The 23,998-nt window shown below is 40.7% G+C and overlaps 1 protein-coding gene across 6 annotated transcripts in view; it reads left to right on the forward strand.

The window, feature by feature from the left end:
* TPGS2 (tubulin polyglutamylase complex subunit 2) overlaps positions 1-23,998 on the forward strand; it is a 65,634-nt gene that overhangs the window by 5,471 nt on the left and 36,165 nt on the right. For 5 of the 6 annotated variants that reach the window (XM_058692304.1, XM_058692305.1, XM_058692307.1 and 2 more), the window contains exon 2: positions 7,009-7,088. The exons of the other annotated variant lie outside the window; for it this stretch is intronic. In XM_058692304.1, the coding sequence (XP_058548287.1) occupies positions 7,009-7,088 (80 nt within the window). The remainder of the gene's footprint in view (positions 1-7,008; positions 7,089-23,998) is intronic. 6 annotated transcript variants of the gene reach the window in all.

Consider the following 23,998-nt stretch of genomic DNA (forward strand, 5'->3'; position numbering starts at 1 on the left):
TATAACCAGCTGAACTATCTTTCAGATAAAAGAACTTAGGTTTCTGTACCCATGTGTCCTTTCAGAGGAAGTTACTAGAGGGTGACTTTTATGAAATCACACATAGATAAGGAAAACCTGAGTTTCATATGCATGCTATTTAATATTTCCTACTCTGCCATACAGGTTAGTCTAGCCAGGCTGCTCACAAATGCTTGCCATTGATCACAAAGGCCAGAGAGTGGGGATAACTGTGTCTCATCAGATAGTACTTATCCTGTCACATCTTAATAGACCAAGGACAGCTTGTTATTGCTATTGCTTTCTAAACATCTTCATAATGCTTTCGGCTATCTGTGATATTGTCATTTATAATAAGAAATACATATTTAGTCTTCCTGGTTCTAGCAGACTTTCTAAGACCTTTAGAATTTTCTAAGTGAGGAGAGTGATAAAAAGCTGTCCTTTGTTATGTTAATGTACCTTCTGGAAAGCCCCTAGGTAACCTAATAAGGATAGGGGCTGGTGGCCTGGGCAACCAACTATGATTAGAGGGTTAGAACTTTTGGTTCTGGTCCCTGATTTCCAGGGAAGGGTGAGGGGCTAGAGATTGAATGAATTGCTGGTGGTCAGGGATTTCCTCAATCATGCCCATGTAATGAAGCCTCCATAAAAGAACAAAAGGAGCAGGCTTGCAGAGCTTCTGGGTCATTGACCCAGAAGGCTTCCACTTGCCATTGTGCCGGGCCCCAGACACATGAGGACAGAAGCTCCTGTGTTTGGGACCTTGCCTTATGCATTTCTTTATCTCACTGTTGATTTATAACATCCGTTGTAATCTGTTAAGAAAATAGGTTTCTTAAGTTCTGTGAGTCGCTCTAGCAAAACTAATTGAACCAAAGAAGAGTTTCAATAAGGGGGAACCTCTTATTTATAGTCAGTCAGAAGCACAAATAACAACTTGGCTTTGGAACTGGCATCTGAAGTGGAAGGCAGTTTTGTGGGACTGAGCCCTTAGCCTGTGGATGCTGTCTCTGGGTAGATGATGTCAGAATTGAGTTGAATTGTAGGAAACCCAGCTGATGTCTGAGAATTGCTTGGTGGTTTGGGGAAAGCTCCCTCCCATCCCATGTCGGAATTAGCTAAGACAACATGGTAGAAAAAGCATTAGGCTTCATGTTGCAGTTGTGGTTAGAGATTTAGTTCTATGAAATTATTTAATGTCTCTCATCCTGTTTCCTTATCTTTAAAATACATAATAATAAGAGTAGGGGCACCTGGGTGGCTCAGTCAGTTAAGTGTCCAACTCTTGGTTTTGGCTCAGGTCATGATCTTATGGTTTGTGGGTTCAAGAACCACATCAGGTTCTGCACTGTCAGTGTGGAGCCTGATTGGGATCTCTCCCTCTCTCTGCACCCCACTCCCCACTCACTCACTCTCTCTCAAAAAAAAAAAAAAAAAGAATAAAAGCATTTTTAAAAAATGAGAGTAATGATACCTGCTTTACAAGATCATTGAAAGATTAAACGATAATTTATACTACTTCCCTGAAATAGAGCATTGTACAAATGAAATTTATTTTATATCCCTCTCTTCTCCATCCTCAGCACCTCCTCCCCACCAGTGCTATTTGTATTGTATAACGAAGTCCCTACAGTGGACTTTATTATAGGATGGTTTCTAAAGCCAGCATATTGACCAATTGGCCTATCCTGGAGGTGTTTAAAGTATCATATGTCCTTTTTGGCCCTAAAAGTAAAACAGCCAGTTATTTTATCAGCAAAATGATTTTTTGGGAGGGAGGGGGAATAGCAGAGAATTGCAATTCTAGACATACAAGCTGTGGCAAACAGGAGGCAAGTGTAGAAATGAAAGACGAGAAGCAGAGAAAAAGGAAGGAATTGAAGGGGCTGCTTTCAAGGTAGTTCATTGGCAGACAGTGAGAGTTCAGAGTAGTGATGGTTTTTCATTGGCTGAGTTGTTGCTGGGCAAGGAGAAATTCTTTCCTCCTACTAGAGTAACAAAGCAGGCTTCTTGGGAATGCAGGGTACTTCTCTTCCTGTTGAAGTGTGAAGTTGACAGAGTGGTAGACCTTGCAGGCTCCCGCTTTTGGCCTCCTGACTCCATTTTAAATGAAGTTTCTTTTATTCAGTTTCATACCCTCATCTGCAATAGCATCACAGCAGTTCTGTTTAAGCCTTGTAGACCCTGAATCTGGACCTGTTAACTCACTGAATCATTATGTGCTTGTCTGTCTCAGCCTATTCATTGATGCTATCGGCTAGGAATGCCTCAGGCACTCACCTGGGCATGTAGGATTGGTGACGACCCCCCACATTTTCCTGACTGGAGCCAGTGTTAATGTTGCAGCTGGACTGGCACCTGTGGTTCTTACTATGCTTGCAAGCTGCACCTCAGCGACAACAGTTAGGGAACTTTGAAGAAAGGATTTATTGTGCACAGGTCCTAGAGGGCACATGCCAGGCCTGAGGGCCACACAGCCCAATGGCGGGGACGAGGAGCAGACCTGGGTCTTTTATTGGGGCCCAAGGGTGGGGAGGCCAGGGTTTCACAGAATCACTCTTTATTGGTGAATTTAAAATTTAGGTGTGGGAATTTGGGCATGGGAGGAGAAAGGCAAGGTCAGTCAAACCATCAGTTACCCCAGTTACTCAGGGCTTTTTAAAAGGGGAACTTAATGAGTAGGGTGCCCTGGTTCCTGATTGTTTAGATTGTAGCTGTGTCATATAGCTGGCAATTCATTTATTTAAGATGAATGTATTTGAAATGGGTGGGTTGGCAATCAAAAGCTTAATGTCAGGTGCTTATACTGGTTTATATGAAATATGTGTCCTCCAGCAACCCTACGCACTAGACTGCCTCCTGGGTGTAGTTAGATGACATCATTATGCAACCAGTGGATTGTTGACAAAGAATTCTGTATTGTGCTGTTTTACTGCAGTTGGAGTAATAGGCTGCTAAGACTGATTAAAGCTAGAGTCTGCATTTGCATAGGTTAATTGCTAAAGGGCTTTGCTAAGGGGCACACAATGATGTTTGTACATAAACTCTTAACTAGACCCATAGATGGAGTCAGCCTAGCCACTTGGAGTGGCCTATTCTCACCCTCATGTCCTCGCTATAAAGTGTCAGTAATAACATTTATTATTCACTGTCTTACCTTTGGTGGGAACATTACCAAATGGGCCACCCCTGAAGGGCGAGACAGCATCTTCCATCCTAATCAGTCAGGGACATAGCAAGGACTTAGCCACGTGTAACGGCTTAAAGCTCAAGTGTTTTTCCACCTTAGTACTGTGCTTCACAGTATCTTAGAAAGAACATTGACCAGAAAGCAGAAAAAAAAAATTGTGTATATGGTACTTTTTGCGTTTCCAAAGCACCATTATCTCTGCTTCTTCAGCTTCCATTATCAAGGGAAATATTCTTATAAGTCTTGTCTCTCTGAATGCTAAGGAAAGTGAAGACTCATCTAAGGTCACACAAGTGGTGAATGTATAAAGCAAGACTAGAATATGTGGAGTCCAGCATTCTCAGCCTCCTTTATTGGGCTGTTGCTGTATCCCAAGATTTGAACTTTGTGACAACTTGGAGGAAACTATGATGCATAGAAAGGGCACTAGCATAATTACAGAATCAGTGAACCACATTGTGATATGCTGACTTATAAGAAATATATATTTACTCAGGTGAAAGCTTGAACAAAGCGGGATTAGGGCTCCTCAGTCCCCCACCCCCAACAGTGCAGTAGAACATCTGCATATAACTTTAACTCCACAAAAAATGTAACTAGTAGCCTACAGTTCACCAGAAATCTTACCGATAACAAACAGTAAATTAACACGTATTTTGTATGTTGTGTATATTGTATTCTGTACTTTAAAGTAAGCTAGAAAAAAAAAGTTAAAAAAATCATAAGGAAAAGAAAATACATTTATAGTACCATATTGTATTTATTCAAAAAAGTAAGTGTTCAGGTGGACCGATGGAGTTCAAACCCATATTGGTCCAGGGTCACCTGTATATTTTGTCTTAGTCCACAGTTCCTGGCTTACAGCTCCTAAAACCCTTGTAATTTCATAAGTGTTAAGAGTGGTAAAGATTTTTCATTATGTTAATGAGGTGATTTTTGGAAAGCACTTAAGGATGAGCACTAGTTACCAGTGGATCCAAACATGGAATTAGAGGATTGGCATTTTCAGTCCCATCCCCTGACCTTCAGGCAGTGAGCAGCCCTAATCCTGCTTTGTTCAAGGGTCAGCTGTCATCTGAGTGAGCAAATATATATTTCTTAGAGGTCAGAATATCACAGTGTGGTTCACTGGTTGTGTAATTATGCTAGTACCCTTTCTATGCATCATAGTTTCCTCTAAGTTGTCACAAAGTTCATATCTTGGGATACAGCAACAGCCAATGATTTAATCATGCCTGTGTAATGAAGCCTCCATAAAAACCCGAAACTTCCATGTTGGTGAACACCTGGAGATTTGGAGACAGTGGCCTGCCTGGAGAAGGCATGGAACTCTTTGACCCTTCCCACATACCTTGTCCTAAGCATCTCTTCATCTGGCTGTTCCTGGGTTATATCCTTTTATAATAAACCAGGAATCTAGTAAGGAAAATGTTTCTCTGAGTTCTGTGAGCCACTGTAGCAAATTAATGCAACTTGAGGAGGGGGTCTGAGGAACCTCCTGATTTATAGCTAGTCTGGGCTTTTGACTGCTGTCTGAAGTATGAGAAGAGGGGGTCATGAGAACCCCCAGTCTTTTGCAGATCAGTCAGAAGCACAGGTGACAACCTGAACTTGTGTCTGGTGTCTGAAGTGGGGAAGGTCTTACAGACTAAACCCATAATCATTGGGATCTGTTGCCATCTCCTTGTGGGACATCGGGGTATCCGAGAATTGCTTCTTGGTATGAGAAAATCTCCCCACAAAAATGTCGGAGGGATTGGGTCCAGGAACCATTTTACACATTAAACTAGTTTAGAAGTCTCTGTCATATTCTTAGAAATTTTAAAAATTCATTTGAATACATTCCCTGATTACATTATTTACTCCTAGTAAATAACCAAGATATGGCTCAAAATAGAATATACTTAAGTATAAACATATGTGACCCCAACCCTGCATGTGATGGGTTAGGATATCAGGGAAAAAAACCATCCGAAATGATTTCATGGAGAAGGTGGAACTTCAGCATGGCCTTGGAGTGTGAGTAGGACTTGCGTAGGTGGAGAGATACATGGACATATTTGGGTGTGTATAATAGGAAAGGGATACAGCATAATCAAAGATGAGTGCAGATTTAGTTTGGCGGGTGAGGGACAGAGGGGTGGAGGCAATGAGGGAACTGACCCAACTGGAACAGAGGGTTTGGACTAGAGGGTGGAAGGAGATAAGACCAGACCAGTATAGTAAGGGCCTTATCCTCCAGATCACAGGGAGAACTGAAAAGATCAGGTAAGAAGCAAGCCTAGGTATGGACAAGGTTCTTTGGTGGTATGCTGAAGGTGGCTCAAGCACACAGAGTTTGTGGCTTTGATTGCGTCTACACTTGCAGTGTCCGTGGCCTAAAATAGTGGTGACATTGGGGACAATCTGTGCAGTATGGCAAAGAGAAAAGAGTAGAGGCTTTGTTCGCTAGGGCTGTCATAAAAGTACCACAAAGCAGGTAGCTTAGAACAACAAATTCTCACAATTCTGGAGGCCAAAAGCCTGAACCCAAAGAGTTGGCAGTGTCATGCTCGTTCTGAAGCCTGGAGGGGAAGAACTCGTTTTGCCTCTTTCTAGCTTCTGCTGGTTTGCTGGCAGTCCTCAGTGTTCCGTGTATTATGGATGTGTCACTCCAATTCTCCACCTTCATGTGGCCCTCTTCCCTCTGTGTGTCTCTCCACAAAGCATTCTTTTTATAAGGACATCGTCATACTGGATTTGGGATCCACCCTACTCCAGTGGGACCTCATCTTAACTAATCACGGAGTCAATGACCTCATATCTAAATAAAGTCATGGTCTGAGGTACTGGCGATTAGGACTTCAAAAATGTATTTTTTTGTAAGGAACACAGTTCCACTGATAAAAGATTTTGTGTCTGAGATTAAGGACTTAAAGATCCTGAGTATGGGTAAATACAGACAAGTGGAGAATGTAGGAGGTCTTCAAATCTGTTGTATTCCAACTCAGGTGGCTTCTCTTTTACCTCAGAATGAATGATGGAACATATCTCCACAAAGAGATTTAAAGACCTTTTCCTGCTTTAAAGATTTAGAGACATGATTTATTTGGTTTTATTTCTGGATAGAGTCCATTTTCCATAATGTTAGCCTAAACTTCTAAACCCTGGATCTCTTGAGTAGAAGATGAGTTTTATTTGGAAGAAAAATTAGCAAACAAGTGTTGTATCTTGTAAAAGTTTATTGGGGTGCTTTTCCTTATTCCTTTTGACCATGTCATAAGTGCATAAATTCAGCTCACTGAGATTTTCAGTATGAAATCACTAGGAACATAAAATCTCTGATTTTTGTTCAACAGCTGAATTACTAAGCTGTGACTGGGTGTAGGGGGTATTCGATGATGTCCTTTCGGCCAGGTTGACTCCATGGTCCTAGGTTGTGGGACTGAGTGCCTTCAAAAGACTGAGCAGTTCTTCCTGTTTTGTTTTTTGTGTTCTTAAGTTTATTTATTTATTTGGTGAGAGAGAGAGAGAGAGAGAGAACCCAAGAGGGGCAGAGAGAGAGGGAGAGAGAATCCCATGCTGACAGCGCGGAGTCCAATGTGGTGCTCAAACACATGAACTGTGAGATCATGACCAGAGCTGAAACCAAGAGTCAAATGCTTAACCGACTAAGCCACCCAAGCACCCCCTTCCTGTTTTTATCACATGGGTAATAAATGCTGCTCAGAGGAATCTGATATTCCTAGAGTACTCATCAACAGTTAGTCAGCCTCTAGTATTGAAATATGGAAGAGCGGGCCTATTGCAGCTCTACACTCTTTTTCCTCTTCCAGAATCTTCCCCAGGTGTGACAGACGTGACTATCATAGAAAAGCCTCCTGCTGAACGTCATATGATTTCCTCATGGGAACAAGTAAGTGTTGCCCTTTTGAATCCTTACATCTCCACAATGAGAGGTCAACTTCAGTGACCCTAAAGAAGGAAAAATTAGGGCAGGAAACCTGTTCTTATCTCAGGCCACAGCTGCCTTCAAGGAAGAGTTCAATTTTCTCTTTTATGTTCAGGCCATTTAACATTCCTTTCAGTTCCATACCATTTCCTCAGCCTGGAGCATCTCCTGTGAGCCTCACTATCATTTGGAGGCAGTGGAACATTCATAGTTGTATACAACAAAGCTAAAAATTCAGGAAGGAAAGGAAAAATTAAATATTAATAAGCATGCTGAGCAGAATGTGGATAAGTGTTACAGGGAAGTACTTAACCAGATTAATAGCTACTGCTTCTCCAACCCTCCTCTGAACTTTTATTCATTTGTTCAGTAGAAGTTTTAAGCTCCTAAACTGGGCCAGGCATTGTGCTTGGTGTTGATTCCTGGGGATTCAGTGGTAATCAAAAAACGGTTCCTTACCTCTTAATGTTACTGTGTAAGACATAGTGTAGATCGTTATGAATATAATTACCAAGCAGACTTAGCACAGTGAGAGAGAGGTAAAGGGAGCATTGTCAGGAGGACTGACCTAGTTTGAGGTTAAGAAAGGTTTTTCCTAAAGAAATTATGTGGAGTTGTTAACCAGACAGAGGGGCTCTGAGAAGGGACTTTCAACCTGTGGGAAGGCTTTGAAATGGGAAGGATTAAATTTTCTAAGAGCATAAAGAAAGTCCCTGTGGCTGGTGCACAAGAGAGCAAGGGAGAGAGATTGGTAAGGACCAGGACATGCAGGCTTCTTAAATCATCATGAGTTTGTGCTTTATTTTTCTTTTTAAGTTTTAATTTTAATTCCAATTAGTTGGCATACAATGTTATATTAATTGCAGGTGTACAATGTAGTAATTGGACAGTTCCATACAACATCACCCTGCTCATCATGACAAGTGCACTTTTTAATCCTCATCACCTATTTAACCCATTTCCCCAGCTCCCTCCCCTCTGGTAGCCATCAGTTCTCTATAATTAAGACTATTTCTCTCTCTCTCCCTCCCTCTCTCTCTCCCTCTCTCCCTCTCTCTCTCCCTCCCTCTCTCTCTCCCTCCCTCTCTCTCTCCCTCCCTCTCTCTCTCCCTCTCTCCCTCTCTCTCTCTCCCTCTCTCTCCCTCTCTCTCCCTCTCTCTCCCTCTCTCCCTCTCTCTCCCTCTCTCCCTCTCCCTCTCTCTCTCTCCCTCTCCCTCCCTCCCTCCTCATATTTCCCTTTGCTTCTTTGTTTTGTTTCTTGAATTCCATATATGAGTGAAATCATATGGTATTTGTCTTTCTCTGACTCACTTATTTCACTTCGCATGATACTCTAGCTACATCCGTGTCCTTGCAAATGGCAAGATTTCATCTTTTTTATGGGCAAATAATATTCCATTGTATTTATATACCACATCTTCTTTATCCATTCATCAGTCCATGGAGACTTGGACTGCTTCCATATCTTGGCTGTTGTAAATAATGCTGCTGTATAAACATAGGGTTGCATGTGTCCCTTTGAATTAGTGTTTGTGCATTCTTTGAGTAAATACCCAGTAGTGTGATTGCTGGATCACAGGCTACTGCTATTTTTAACTTTTGAGGACCTTCCGTACTGTTTTCCACCGTGGCTGCACCAGTATACATTCCCACCAACAGTACCCAAGTGTTCCTTTCTCTCCACACCCTCCCCTGCACCTCTTCGTTTCTTGTGTTGTGTTATTGATTTTAGCCATACTGAGGAGTGAGACTGTCATAGTGATGATTTGAGTATCTTTTCATGTTTTGGTGACCATGTCTGTACATGTCTTCTACCCATTTTTCTAATTGGATTATTGGTTTTTTGGGTATTGAATTTTATAAGTTCTTTATATATTTGGGATATTAACCTTTTATTAGATACATCATTTACAAATATTTTCTCCCATTTTGTCAATTGCCTTTTAGTTTGGTGATCGTTTCCTTTGTGGTGTAGGAAGCATTTTATTTTCATGTAGTCCCGATAGGTTATTTTTCTTTTATTTCCCTTGCTTCAAGAGACATATCTAGAAAAAAGTTGCTATGACTGATGTCAAAGATGTTACTTTACTTACTATGTTCTCTTCTGAGATTTTTAGGTTTCACATCTCACACTTAGGTCTTTAATACGTTTTGAATTTATTTTTGTGTATAGTATAAGAAAGTGGTGCAGTTTTTGCTTTCACACGTTGCCAACCAGTTTTTTCAGAACCATTCGTTGAAGAGACTGTCTTTTTTGCATTGGATATTCTTTCCTACTTTGTTGAAGATTTATTCACCATACAGTTGTGTGTTTATTTCTGGGTTCTCTGTTCTGTTGATATATGTGCCTATTTTTGTGCCAGTACCATACTGTTTTGATTACTACAGCTTTGCAATATAACTTGAAGACCAGAATTATGATGCCTCCAGCTTCACTCTTTTTTAAGACTGCTTTGACTACTCAGGGTCTTTTGTAGTTCTCTATGAATTTTAGGATTGTTTGTTCTAGTTCTGTGAAAAATGCTGTTGGTATTTTGATATGATTGCATTAAATCTGTAGATTGCTTTGGGTAGTATAGACATTTTAACAATATTTGTTTTTCCAATCCATGAGCATGGACTGTCTTTCTATTTCTTTGTGTTGTCTTCGTTTTCTTTTATTAGTGTTTTATACTTTTTGGAGTACAGGTTTTTTCACCTCTTTGGTTAGGTTTGTTCCTAGGTATTTTGTTATTTTGGGTGCAGTTGGAAATGGTATTTTTTAATTAATTTCTCTTTCTGCTGCTTCATTATTGGTATATAGAAATGCAACAGAATTCTGTGCATTGATTTTGTGTCCTGTGACTTTACTGAATTATCAGTTGTAGAAGTTTTTTTGCTGTCGTCTTTTGGGTTTTATATATGGAGTATCAGGTTATCTTAGTGATTTTACTACTTTACCAATTTGGATGCCTTGTATTTCTTTTTGTTTTCAGATTACTTGGCTAGAACTTCCAGTACTATGTAGAATAAAAGTGGTGAGAGTAGACATCTTTGTCTTCTTCCTGACCTTAGGGGAAAACTCTTTTTTCCCATTAAGGATGATGTTAGCTGTGGAGTTTTCATATGTGACCTTTGTTATGTTGAGGTATATTCCCTCTAAACCTACTTTGTTGAGGGTATTTATCGTGAATGGATGTTTGGCTTTGTCAAATACTACTTTGTGTCTTTCAAAATGATCATATGGTTCTTATCCTTTCTCTTAATGATGTAATGTATCAGGTTGATTGATTTGCAAACATTGCAAACTACTCTTGCAATCCAGGAATAAATTCTACCTGATCCTAGTGAATGATTTTTTTTAATGTATTGCTGGATTGCTTTGCTAATATTTTTTTGAGGATTTTTGCATCTGTGTTAATCAGGGATATTGGCCTGTAGTTCTCTTTTTCAGTGGTGTCTCTATCTGGTTTGGATGTCAGGGTAATGCTGGCCTCATAGGATGAATTTGGAAGTTTTCCTTTCTTTTCTGTTTTTTGCAATAGTTTGAGAGGAATGGGTATTAAGTGTTTAAATGGTAGAATTCACTTGTGAAACCCTCTGGTCCTGGAATTTTGATTATTGGGAGTTTTTTGATTACTGATTCAGTTTCTTTGCTGGTCTGTTCAAATTTTCTATTCCTGTTTCAATGTTGGTAGTTTATATGTTTCTAGAAATTTACCCACTTCTTTTAGGTCATCCAATTTGTTAGTATATGGTTTTTCATTTTATTCTCTTATGATTGTATTTCTGTGGGATTGGTTGTTATTTCCCCTCCCTTGTTTGTGATTTGAGTTCTTTCTCTTTTTTTCTCCTGATAAACCTGAATACAGGTTTGTCAGTTTTATTGATTTTCTTCAAAGAAATAGCTCTTGATTTCTTTGATCTGTCTTACTGGGTTTGTTTTTGTTTTTTTTTTTTTTTTTTTTTAGTTTGTTTGTTTACCTTCTATATCATTTATTTCTGCTCTAGTGTTTATTTTCTTCTGCTAGTTTTAGGTTTTGTTAGAGTGTTTAATATAAACACTTTAATATAAAGTTAGAGTGTTTATTTGGGCTTTTTCCTGCTTCTTGAGGTAAGCCTGTATTGCTATAAACTTCCCTCTTAGAACCACTTTTGCTGCATCCAGAGGTTTTGGACCACTGTCTTTTCATTTTCATTTGTTTCCATGTACTTATCTCTTCTTTCATTTCCTGGTTGACCAATTCATTGTTCAGTAGCATGTCTTTTAACCTTTATGTACTTGTGGTTTCTCCAGATTTTTTCTTGTGGTCGACTTCTAGTTTCATAGCATTGTGGTCAGGAAATATGCATGGTATGATTTTCATCTTCTTGAATTTGTTGAGGTTTGTTTCCTAGACTAATGTGATCTATTCTGGAGAATGATCTGTGTGCACTTGAAAAGAATGTGTATTCTGCTGTTTTAGGATGGAATGTTCTGAATGTATCTGTTAAATCCATCTGTTCTAGTGTGTCATTCAAAGACATTGTTTCCTTGTTGATTTTATGTTTAGATGATCTGTCCATTGTTGTAAGTGGGACGTGAAAGTCTGCTACTGTTATTATATTATTATTGATTACTTCCTTTAAGTTTGTAATTAGCTCTTTTATGTATTTAGGTGTTTCTCTGTTGGGTACATAAATATTTACAATTGTTATATCTTCTTGTTGGGTTGTCTTCTTTATGATTATATAGTGTCTTTCTTTGTCTCTTGTTACAGTCTGTTTTAAAGTCTATTTTGTCCGATGTAAGTATTGCTAGTGTGGCTATCTTTTGACATCCACTTGCATGATAGATGTTTCTCCATATCCTCACTTTCAATCTGCAAGTATCTTTAAGTCTAAAACGAGTCTCTTGCAGATAGCATATAGATGGATCTTGGTTTTTAATCCATTCTGTCACCCTGTGTCTTTTGATTGGAGTGTTTAGTCAATTTACATTCAAAGTAATTATTGATAGAAATGTATTTATTGACATTTTCTGAAGATTTTCTGTGTTTGTTTCTGAAGATTTTCTCTTATCCTTTCTTTCATGGTTTGATGATTTTCTTTAATGATATATTTGGATTTCTTTGTCTTTATTCTTTGAGGATTTATCAGTGGTTTTTTTATAGATGATTACCATGGGGTTTATATATAACCTCTTCTGCCTATAGCAGTCTGTTTTAAGTTGATGGTCATTCAAGTTTGAACCCATTCTTTTCTCCTCTCCTGCCTACATTTTCAATACATATTATTATATTTTATAACCTTTTTTGTGAGTTCCTTGACTGATTTTTTTATAGCAATATCCATTTTTACTGCTTTTTTATTTCCTACTTCTATACTATCACTTTTGGTCTTTCCATTCAAAGGAGTTTGCTCTTTATTAAGAGAGCAAAGGAGAACCATTGAAATGTTTTAAGTACGGAACTCGGAAGTTCAGATTTCTGCTTTGGAAAAGTCACTGTGTCTGAGGAATAGCAAATGGATTTGACCAGGGGAGAAAAATTAACCTACCATTTAATAAGTGCCTACTAACACACATCATATAATTTATTTTAGTTAATCCTCATAATAACCCTGCAGGGTAGATATTGATATCTTCATGTTACCAATGAAGAAAGTCATTGGTCCGTGCAGGTTAAAGAGTTTGTCCTGGGTCACAGAGCTACCAAGTGGCAGAGCCTGAATTTGAACTTAGAGTTACCTGCCTTATCTAAGCATGACCATGTCTGCTCTGGCAGACTGCCCTCATAATGGAGGGCACCACTATGGCAGCCTTCCCCTGGGCAGCAAAGCATCCCACGGTATGTGTGCATGTTCAGTCCCTGCCAGCAGGGCTCACCCTCCATGGACTGAGCCAGTGGCACCTTCTTTGGCAGCTCAGTAACTGGTAGTTAAAGTTTCTCTCTAGGACCTCCACTCAGTCAGCACTCCCAACTTCTCATGGGCTCGCTTAGCCCCAACCCCCATTTCCACTCATAGTTCACAATAGAAAAGGAAATTTAGAACAGTGTATATCTGCTGAACTCTTGCTGGCTGATCAGGGAGAGCCTGCTTCTGGTGCAACTGTGCCAGCCTGGCCTTGTTGACATTGTTTCAGCCCTCTGATCCTTTATAGGCCTAAGTCAGCCCTTTAGGGAGTGCTTTTTTGTGAGTGAGATCCTGGTGTTTTCCTGTCTGCCAAAGAGAAGGAGATTCCTGGCTTGGAAGCCTGAGTTCGTTGACCTGGATGGGAGGATGAGAGGGCAGGAATGCCTTGTCCTAGGTGGAACACCATTGAGGTGGTATCATATTGTGTCACTTATTTAATGAGGTAACTTCTGAGGCATATTCTTCCTTGTGTCTTATACCAGATATTCTTCAGAACTCTCTAAGACAACTATCCACTTGTCCTAGTTTAACTTATGCTGTACTTTATTCATTGGGAGCATGCCTTCCATGGCTGCTTTTTAGGTCTGGAGTCTATAGCTGATCTCATTTAGATTTAATTTGCCCTCCTGGACAATGCATCTTTATTGGGTTCCCTTGAGCTTAGAGTGACATTAAGGGAAATGGATAAATCGCCCTCAGAGATCTGAAAGGCATAATGGGTAAGCATGAGAGAAAGAGATTTTTAGCTAACTGAGACAGTCAATGGAACATTTTCTTCAAACATACTCAATTGGGGTAATTTCTGTGAAAGCACCTGGAATAATATACAGTGATTTGGAATTTTCCATTGAGTGCTTTACTTGAAATATTCTAGACTTAATTACAGTAAAATGTGCCATATTTAAAGTACAAACAGTATTAGGATCAGCAGCATAGAAATTCACTTGTGCAGTTCCATGGCTTGAGCTTTCTGGAGGCTTGTTGGATAGATACTTAAAAGCTAATGTATGGACACAGACAATAGAAGAGTTTTGGGTATGTGCTTTTGTTTTTAAGATTCTGTTTTTGTCTAGCACATTTTTTTTTTCTGGTTGTGCTGGACAAAACATGGTCACTATAGAACATTTGGAAATTTAAAAAAGATAAAAAATGAAAAGTCCTCTATGACTTTACCACATAGAGATAATCACTATTACTATACTTTTAGTTGTGTGGGTGGGTGGAGGTGAGCAATGAATAGTATGGTCTAGGGACCCCCTAAGAGTCCAAAAAGGGAATTGGGACTTCTTGAAATGTATGTCAAATTTACTAATGTGTACCTTTTTCTGCAGAGCTGTGTCTTCCAATTCTGAAAGGGATTCATAACCCTAAAAAGTGTAAGAACAGGTTTTTGTAATAATTTTTCTTTTTTTTTTTTTTTTTTGAAGCATAGTTGACATACAGTGTACATTAGTTTCAGGTGTACAACATAGTGATTCGACAAGTTGGTACATTAGGCTATGCTCACCACACATGTACCTATTATCTGTCACCATACAATGCTATTACAGTACCACTGACTGTATTCTCTGCTGTACTTTTCATCCCCATGACTTACTCATTCCATAACTGGGAGTCTGTACCTCCCTCTCCCTGTAACCACTTTTGCTCATACCTTGCCCACTCCCAGCAACCATCAGTTTGTTCTTCGTGTTTATGGGTCTGTTTTTACTTTTTCTTTGCTTGTTTTATTTTTTAGATTCCCCATATAAGTGAAATGATAAGGTATTTATCTTTCTGTGACTTATTTCACTTAATACAATAACCTTCAAGGTCCATGTGTGTTGTCGCAAATGGCATGATCTCATTCTTTTTTCATTCTTTTTATATGGCTGAGTCATACTCCATTGTGCATATATACTACATCTTCTTCATCCGTTCATTTTTTTAATGTTTATTTATTTTGAGAGAGATAGCACGCATGTGCAAGTGGGGGAGGGACAGAGAGAGGAGAAAGAGAGAATCCCAAGCAGGCTCTGCGCCATCAGCAGAGAACCTAAAAGGGGGTTCAGTCTCACAAACCATGCTATCATGACCTGAACCAAAATCAAGATTCGGACACTTAACCAACTGAGCCACCCAGGCACCCCTTCATTCATCTTGGCTTTCATATCTTGGCTATTTTAAATAATCCTTCAGCAAACATGGGTGCCTATATCTTTTTGAATTAGTGTTTTCATTTTCTTTGGGTAAATACCCAGTTGTGGGTTTAGTGGATTGTTGGGTGGTTCCATTTTTAATTTTGTGAGGACTCTCCATACTGTTCCACAGTGGCTGTACCAATTTACATTCCTACCAACAGTGCACCAAGGGAGGATTCCTTTTTCTCCACATCCTCACCAACACTTGTTTCTTGTGTTTTTCAGTCTAGCCATTCTGACAGGCGTGAGGTGATTATCTGATCATAGTGTTGATTTGCATTTCTCTGATGGTTAGTGATGTTGGGCATCTTTTCATGTCTGTTGGCCAACCGTATGTCTTTGGAAAATTGTCTTTTCAGGTTCTTTGCCTGTTTTGTAATTAGATTCTTTGTGTTTTTGATGTTGTATAAGTACTTTATATATTTTGGGTGTTAACCCCTTATTTGGTATACCATTTATGAATAAGCTCTCCCATTCAGTAGGTTGCCTTTTTGTTTTGTTGATGGCTTTCTTTGCTGTGCAAAACCATTTTATGCTGGTGTAGATGATAGTTTATTTTCGCTTTTGTTTCCCTTGTCTGAGGCGACATATCTAGAAATGTAATAATTTATTCATTCAAAATAGACACAGTGCTTTATGTGTTATTTGTTGATACCTACTTTTGTCATTTAAGCAGTGGAGGGCAGAAGTCTTGAGCAGATCTGAAACTCCCTTACCCCACTTATTTACCCAAGTGGTTACTGAAGAACATTTTTCCATAGGATCAGGCTTGGCAGGGCCCCCTGACTTGTGCCTGCTCCAGAAAGTGCCTATACCTGAGGAGTGGGAGGGCCCTCAAGGGCTGATAGTTTCCACTTCTCTGGGGGACTGACTCTAGAGACTTACCTGCTTAGAGACACCCCAGCCAGGGCCCAACTGCCACGCAGTAGACCTGCTGTCCATAGCTGCGTGAATATACGGGGGCCATAGAGGCCCTCCAAGAAGAGGCTCCCTACAGCTGCCCTGCCCCTCTGGGCAAATGCAGTCCTCGGGGGAAGCCCATGGAGATAAGACACAGGAATAAGTCTGTGGAGGCACTGACTAGGCAAAAACAGCCTGAAGTAGAAAGGAGTCTCGTGGCCGCGCTAGGCCCTTGGCTAGATAATACACTTTCTCTGGGTCTCATATTCATCATGTATAAGTGTTTTGAAATAAGTGTTATTGAAGGACTCATCCAGTTCTAATATTTTGTGATTCTTTGGTGAAAACACAGGAGGAAAAGGCTGAAAACTAAAACTTAAATGACCACATACCTGTGGCAGTCTCCTCAGTTTAGAGGAATAGAAAAACCACCTCTTTCTGTTTTAATGTATTGCACCCGTTTTTGTTCCTTAAAAAGCAGTTTCAATCTGCCTAGTTTGTGTAGTTATATGATTCATGTTCACTGTGTGTGCTGCCTGCCTTCTGTAATGATGGTAGTTAGTAAGACCTAATGTCTGTACTGGGCTTTTCATCTCTCAGGCCTGTGAAAGCACCTGCCTCCTGATACTCACAGCATCCTGGTGTCAGGAGACTTCTATTATTAAGTATTCCGGTGACATTTCATAGTTGCAGAGTGCTTTACAATTCTTGATTGGTTAGACTTTCCAATCCCCAGATAAAAATTCAATTTACTGGTGGTGAAACTATGGCCCGCAGAGACCAAATGATTTGGCAGAATATCTCCTCTCCTTTTAGGCTCGCTTTTTCTACAGTCTACAGAGAGTGGGTTCTGAACCTTCTTGCGGATCTGTCCCTCACGTGCCCTGCTATGAATCTATTGTAAGCATCCCTGGTGGGAGGGAGCAGGCTGTGACACCTTGTCACCAGGGAGCCCCTCACCTCATGCCCCCTCTTCACCCTGGGAGCCCCTCTGTGTTCTCTGTGGGTTAGTCTGTCCCTCTCCAGTGCTTCACTTCTTCCCGCTGCACTGGCAACTCTCCTAGAGGGCCTTCCCATCTCTTTAAAATTAAAAACAAAACCTGTAACCTTGTGTCTCTCTCTGGCTACTTGGCCATTTGTTCCTTTGTTTGCACAGCCAAGTATGTAGAAAAATTGTCTAAATCAGGGGTCAGCATATGTGTGTGTGTGTGTGTGTGTGTGTGTGTGTGTGTTTAAGGATCTAATAGTAACTATTTTAGATTCTGGGGCTGTATTCTGCCTCAACTATTCATCTTTGCCATGGTAGCACTAAAAGCAGCCATGGGCAGTGCTGAAATGCACAGGTGTGACTGGGTCCCAATAAAACATTTACAAAAACGGGTGGCAGGGGCGCCTGGGTGGCTCAGTCGGTTAAGCGGCCAACTTCAGCTCAGGTCATGATCTCGCGGTCCATGAGCTCGAGCCCCACGTCGGGCTCTGTGCTGACAGCTCAGAGCCTGGAGCCTGTTTCAGATTCTGTGTCTCCCTCTCTCTGACCCTCCCCCGTTCATGCTCTGTCTCTCTCTGTCTCAAAAATAAATAAACGTTAAAAAAAAAAAAAAAATTAAAAAAACAAAAAAACCAAAAAAAAAACGGGTGGCAGGGTGGAGATATTCAGGGGGCCACAATTTGCTAACCCCTGGTCTAAATTACTATCCCCGTCCTTCACTTTCCAGTCAGTCTTCACACTTCCACAGCCTGTATTTCTCCACCACCATTCCCTGGACACCGCTCTCACAAATTACCAGGGACCCCTGCGCTGCTAAACCCATATTCCTCTCATGTGACATCTCCTGCATTTCTGTCCGTCCACCACTCCGTTGTCTACCCAGCTATCTCTGTAGAGTCTGTGGCACCACCCTCTACCCCTCTGTCTCCACAACACTTACCTGTTACGTATTTGTCTCTGCAGAAAGTAGAAATGTGTTTGGCTCACGGAAATATAATACTAAACTAAGAACAGCTTAAACACGTAGGAATTAATATTTCTTGCATAACAAGACCTGAGATGGACAGTTACAGTAGGTTCATCAGCCTTAACATGTTAAGCCATTATCACTAATTCAGCCTGTTCCTTTATGCAGCCAAATGACTGCTGCAGCCACACCTGCCACCTGTAGGCTCAGGGCAGGAAGATGAGGTAAGGGAGGTTCCAGCCACATCTGTCGCCTTTTAACAGGGGAAGGAAAGTTTTCCTAAAATCTCCCTCATTGGACTTGGGCTTACAGTTAATGCCCCACACTTGTTGCAGAGGAGGGCCTTAAGTACTGAGCCGGGCACGTGGCCATCTTAGACAAAGTTAGGGCTTGTCACAGAGGAAGATGGATTTGAATCAGCAGCCTATGTATCTGCCACAGCCTCCTCTGTACCTGGCCTTATTCCTTTCTGTTTTTAGTGCCCAGCACAGTATTTATTCCATAACACTTAATAAAAGTACGGAATGAGTGAATTAGATTAAAAAAAAAAAAAGGTTACAAAGACTAGAGCCTCTGCAAGGTGACCTGCCGCCTTTTCCATAAGCCCTGAGAGTCCAGCTGCCGCAGCCAACATCTCAGAAGGAGGCCTCAGGTGCAGGGGCTTCCCCCACAAATGCCTCCATCTGTAGAAACCTGCTGACTTGTTAAGCTGGGGGCATTGCCATTTGAAAGTTGTGTTGGCTGATGTCTTACCTTACACAGAGCTTCACCAAAACGTGGTGCCCCAGACAGGTTGATATTTAGGTATCTTTTTCATCACATGTCTTTAGAGGAATATTTGATGGTTGTATGTGGAAAGGGTTTGGGGAAGAATATGTTGCTTCTCCTCTGAGTTTTAAGCAACTCAGACCCAACCTTTCATACACCACCCACCAAGACAAAAGATTCCAGTTCACCAGGCCCTCCCACTCTCTTTAGGCAGGGTGTTGAGAATATATTTGAGAATTCTCCTGCAGGCCTCGCCCTATCCCTCCACAGCCCCAACAGATACTCCTTTGACTACATGGGACATCCTTCCTGAGAAGAGTTTCTGTTAGATGCAGCTGTCCTCATTGCCTCAGGTTTCTAGTTTGATTTTAGCACGATGGACCTCCCGGGCAATTCTTCCTCTGCTGAGGTTGCAGATGGGCGCGGAGAGCCTGCCCAGGATGGACACGCACCTGCAGAAACATTAATTTCTGGCCCTCGCCCCTTTGCCTGCCTCATCCTGCATCTGCTGCCCAGCCCGCTTCCCCGGTAAAGTGGCCTCTGAAAGGGAGGGAGCAGAGTGGTACAAGATTCCCACAGTAGAGAAGGTGAGCAGGAGCAAGTGGACAGCTCTTACTAGCCCTTCCCTCAAGGCTTAGGCAGTGCTCAGGAACGAAAATGAAGGTCTGGGAAAGAAGCTGATAGTTCCCCAAATAGCGGAGTGCCTCAAGTCCTTCAACTGATAAAGCAGTGATACTGCTTGTGGTAGCCTCTTTCTGGCATAGCCTAAAGAGGCTACTGCAGATAGCCTCCTCTGGAGAAGAAAAGTAGAATGAAAACCAGGAACCATGTGACAGAATCAGCCTTGGGCTACACAGAGTAGCAGTACCACACTGAGGCCACCTGATAATTTCAGACACTGATCAGCAGTATGATTCTCCTTTCTTGACTTTCTCCCCAAATCCTTCCAATCCTCATACCTCCCCCTTTTACATTCCCTTTCTGCCAATCTTCTTCCTCCCTGCCGCGCCCCACAAAATAAGACACATGAACCTGGTGTGAAGAAGCCCTCTGAAGTTGGCAGATTGTTACCTAAAGAAGAGCCGTCTCTTTCCAGATTGGGCAGGAGAGAAATTGAAATGTCAGTAGCTCTGAGTTGCTGGTCAGGGTAGAGGATCCACATAAAAGTGGCACCCTGACAGCCCCACTCGGAAGGGAGTGAAGAGCTTCAGGACCAGCCACAGTGCAGGCTTCCTGGTGGTGACATCTGCAGCAAGGACGCAGCAGAGCCAGGACCCACGGTGATTCATGGACGAATGTCAGTGTGGGCTTAAGATTTTCATGAACACTCCTTGACATTTTATAGGTTTATGTTAATATCTGAATGTAGTAAATACTTGATTTCACTGATTTTTATGTTTATGAATCCTGAATAATTTTTTAAATGATGGTATAAAACAATACCAAAATTTCTTCCTTGAGCAAAATAAATATTATAATAAATGTTATAATCATTACTAGTGGAATTCTCCAGCCTAACTTAAAGATGGGCTTGGATTTCTTGGGATCCCCGTTAGGTCAGATAGACAGTAGTTTCCACGTTTCCACCACTAGATGGCACTAGTGACCAAAATCTCAGAGTAGATGCTGGACTTTGGGGGTGACAGAAGGAACAAGGATTTTGTCAGAACACCGACAACTGTAGACTTCCTGTGCTAGGGTTCTGGGGATGGAAGAAAGGCATTCTGTGTGCATGCTTTTCCTGAGAGCACATAGGATGTGCCATTCAGGAGGCACTGGGAGGAAGCCTTAATTCCAGACAGCTTACTAAGTATGAAAATAAGTAAGTTAGCCAAGGAGTCAGAGAATCCCTTAGGTTACACATCTGTGAGACTGGGAACTAGATGGTGAAGAGATCAAACAAAAACTGATCACAATGCATATTTTAGTTGTTAGATCAGGAAAATGAAAAACCCATTTCATTAAAAGGACAGCTGTTGTGCATTTAATAATTTAAAAATACTGCTTAAAATTACCGGCAAGGTTGAAATTTGCTCCTCACCTATGGTTCTTGAAGATGTTATATCCTAAAATTTTAATTACCTAGTCTTCTCTCTTCCTGCCAAGCTTACACCCTCTCCTGCCTCTGGTGTCTTTTAGACTCTCTTGGAGCTTATTCTTGAACCTGGGTTCACAGAGTTTAAGTGACACTCAGAGTTACTCAGCTAGTGGCAGAATTGGGAAGTAAACTCAGATTGTCCTGCTAGACTCTAATTTGCCCACACATCACCTGCCTAAAGTAACCAGCAACGTGACTTATAAGAAGTGTTCAGTATCACATCTCAGAGGGGTCTAAAAAGCAAAAAGTTTTGGATAGAGTTGCTAATATATTGCCCCTCTATGTAACGATGACGAGAAGTCTGCCTGAGGGCGCCAGGAAAGACCTGAACCCATCCTTCTGTACACTCCGAGGGCTTGATTGGCTAGAGAAGACTGGTCCGTCATGTGCACAGATGTGAGTTACTTAGAATTTAGGGCATGTTCCTAGTACCTCCTGAAAAGATACTAAACTATTCCTTTGTTCTTTCCACCACCAGACTAGATGATTTGCTGTCCATATGAAGTACTTGTTCATGTCTTGTTATACATTTTTACTTTCTAAGAACTTTCAGAATCATTAGGTTCATTACATTAAATGCTCTAGAAGTATATACTCTTCACTTTGAAGATGTTCTCATTTATCCAATAATTTGTTTCAGAAAATAATTTATGAGAATGGGTCTGGAATTTATGCCAGGGATTATTTTCCTCCAGCATCATCAGAACTTTGCTTAGAACCTCCTCTCACACTTTGTTTCCCTAAGCCGCCTCCTCGGCTTCTTCTTCTGCCCCTTCCCCCTCCCTCTCCACCAAGGCAGTCACAGCAGAGCAGACACTACTCTGCCTTATCTGGTGAGGCAAAAAAGAGATCAAATTGGTAACTCTGCTCTGCAGACTCCGCCTCTCTAATAGAATTGTTTTTGTTTTCAATGTTATTGAGATATAATTGACATGCGACATTGTATTGGTTTTAGGTGTATAATATAATGGTTTGATATATGTGTATATTTTGAATGATTACCGCAGCAAATTTACTTAACATCCATCACCATACATAATTTTAAGTTTTATTTTCTTACGATGAGAACTTTTAAGATTTACTCTACGAGCAACTTGCAAATACACAGTACAGTATTGTTATAGTCACCTTGCTGTATATTATATCCCCAAGACTTATTTATAACTGGGAATTTGTACTTTTGAACCCACTTTTGCCCACTCCTAACCCCTGCCTCTGGCAACCACCAGTCTGTACTTTGTAGCTCTGAGCTTGGTTGGTTGGTTGTTTAGATTCCACATAAAAGTGAAATCATACAGTATTTGGCTTATTTCACTTATAATGTCCTTGAGGTCCATCCATGTTGTCTTGTCACAGATGGCAAAATTTCATTCTTTTTATGGACAAATAGTATTCCATTATGTGTGTGTGTGTGCACGTGTGTGCATGTGTGTGTTTACCATACATTCTTTATTCATCCATTGGGGGACACTTGGGTTTTTTCCATATCTTGGCTAGTGTAAGTAGTGCTATAGTGAAACAGGGATGCATAGATCTTTTTGAATTAGTGTTTTTGTTTTCTTTATTTAAATACCCAGAAATGGAATTGCTGCATCATATGGTAGTTCCTATTTTTAATTTTTTGAGGAGCCTCCACGGTTTTCCGTAGTGACTGCACCAATTTATATTTCCACCAGCAGTGCACAAGCATCCCCTTTTCCCCACATCCTCACCAACACTTGTCTCTTTTTTTTTTTTTTTAATGTTTATTTATTTTTGAGAGAGAGAGCGAGTGAGACCTGGGGAGGGGCAGAGAGAGGGATACAGGATCTGAAGTGGGCTGTGTGCTGACAGCAATGAGCCTGATGTGGGGCTTGAACTCATGAGCCATGAGATCATGACCTGAGCTGAAGATGCTTAACAGACTGAGCCACCCACGTGCCTCTTGTCTTTTTTGATAATGGCCATTCTAACAGGTATGAGGTGATACCTCATTGTGGCTTCAATTTGCATTTCCCTCATGATTAATGATGTTGAGCACCTTTTCATATACTTTTGTTCATTTGTGTTTTTTGGGAAAATGTCTATGTAGTTTCTAAACCCATTTTTAAATTGGATTGTTTTTTCTGTTGAGTTTTATGAGTTCTTTATAGATTTTAGATTTTGACCGCTTATCAGGTAAATGATTTGCAAATATTTTCTCCCATTTACTAGGTTACCTTTTCATTGTGTTGGTGGTTTTCTTTGCTGTACATAACAAGTGATCTATCCCACTTACTTATTTATTTTTGCTTTTCTTGCCTTTGATTCTGGTGCCAAAGAGGAAAAAAAATTGCTAACACTAATGTCAAGGGGTTCACCCTGTATGGTTTGTTCTAGGAGTTTTATGGTTTTCAGGTCTTACATTCAACTCTGTAATCTTTGTTGAGTTGATTATTGTGTATGTTTTAAGATAGTGGCCGAATTTTGGGGCATCTGGGTTGCTCAGTCAGTTAAGCATCCGACTCTTGATTTTGGCTCAGGTCATGATGTCGCAGTTCATGAGATTGAGCCCCCATTGGGCTCTGTGCTGACAGCATGGAACCTGTTTGGGATTCTCTCTGATATTCTCTCTCTCTCTCTCTCTCTCTCTCTCTCTCTCTCTCTCTCTCTCTCTCTGTGTGTGTGTGTGTGTGTGTGTGTGTGTGTGTGTGTGTGTGTTCCTCCCCTGCTAGCTCATGAGTGCTCTTTCTCTTAGTAAATAAATATTAAAAAGAGATTTAACCAGTTTTCCTAACACCATTTATTGAAGAAACTATCCTTTCTGCGTTGTATTTTCTTGGCTCCTTTGTCAGAAATTAATTGACCATGTATGCATGGGTTTATTTCTGGGCTCTCTATTGTGCTCAGTCAATCTATGTGTTTGTTTTCATGCTAATACCACACAGTTTTATTTATAATAGCTTTGTAGTGCAGCTTCAAATCAGAAACTGTAATGCCTTTAGCTTTGTTCTTCTTAAGATTGCTTTGGCTCCTTGGGGTCTTCTGTGATTCTACTAAGACTTTAGGTTTGATTGTTTTTGCTGTTTCTGTGGAAAACACCGTTGGAATTTGGTAGGGATTACATTGAATCTGTAGATT

Source organism: Neofelis nebulosa, chromosome 11, assembly GCF_028018385.1.
Source record: "Neofelis nebulosa isolate mNeoNeb1 chromosome 11, mNeoNeb1.pri, whole genome shotgun sequence".
Classification (NCBI taxonomy): Eukaryota; Metazoa; Chordata; class Mammalia; order Carnivora; family Felidae; genus Neofelis; species Neofelis nebulosa.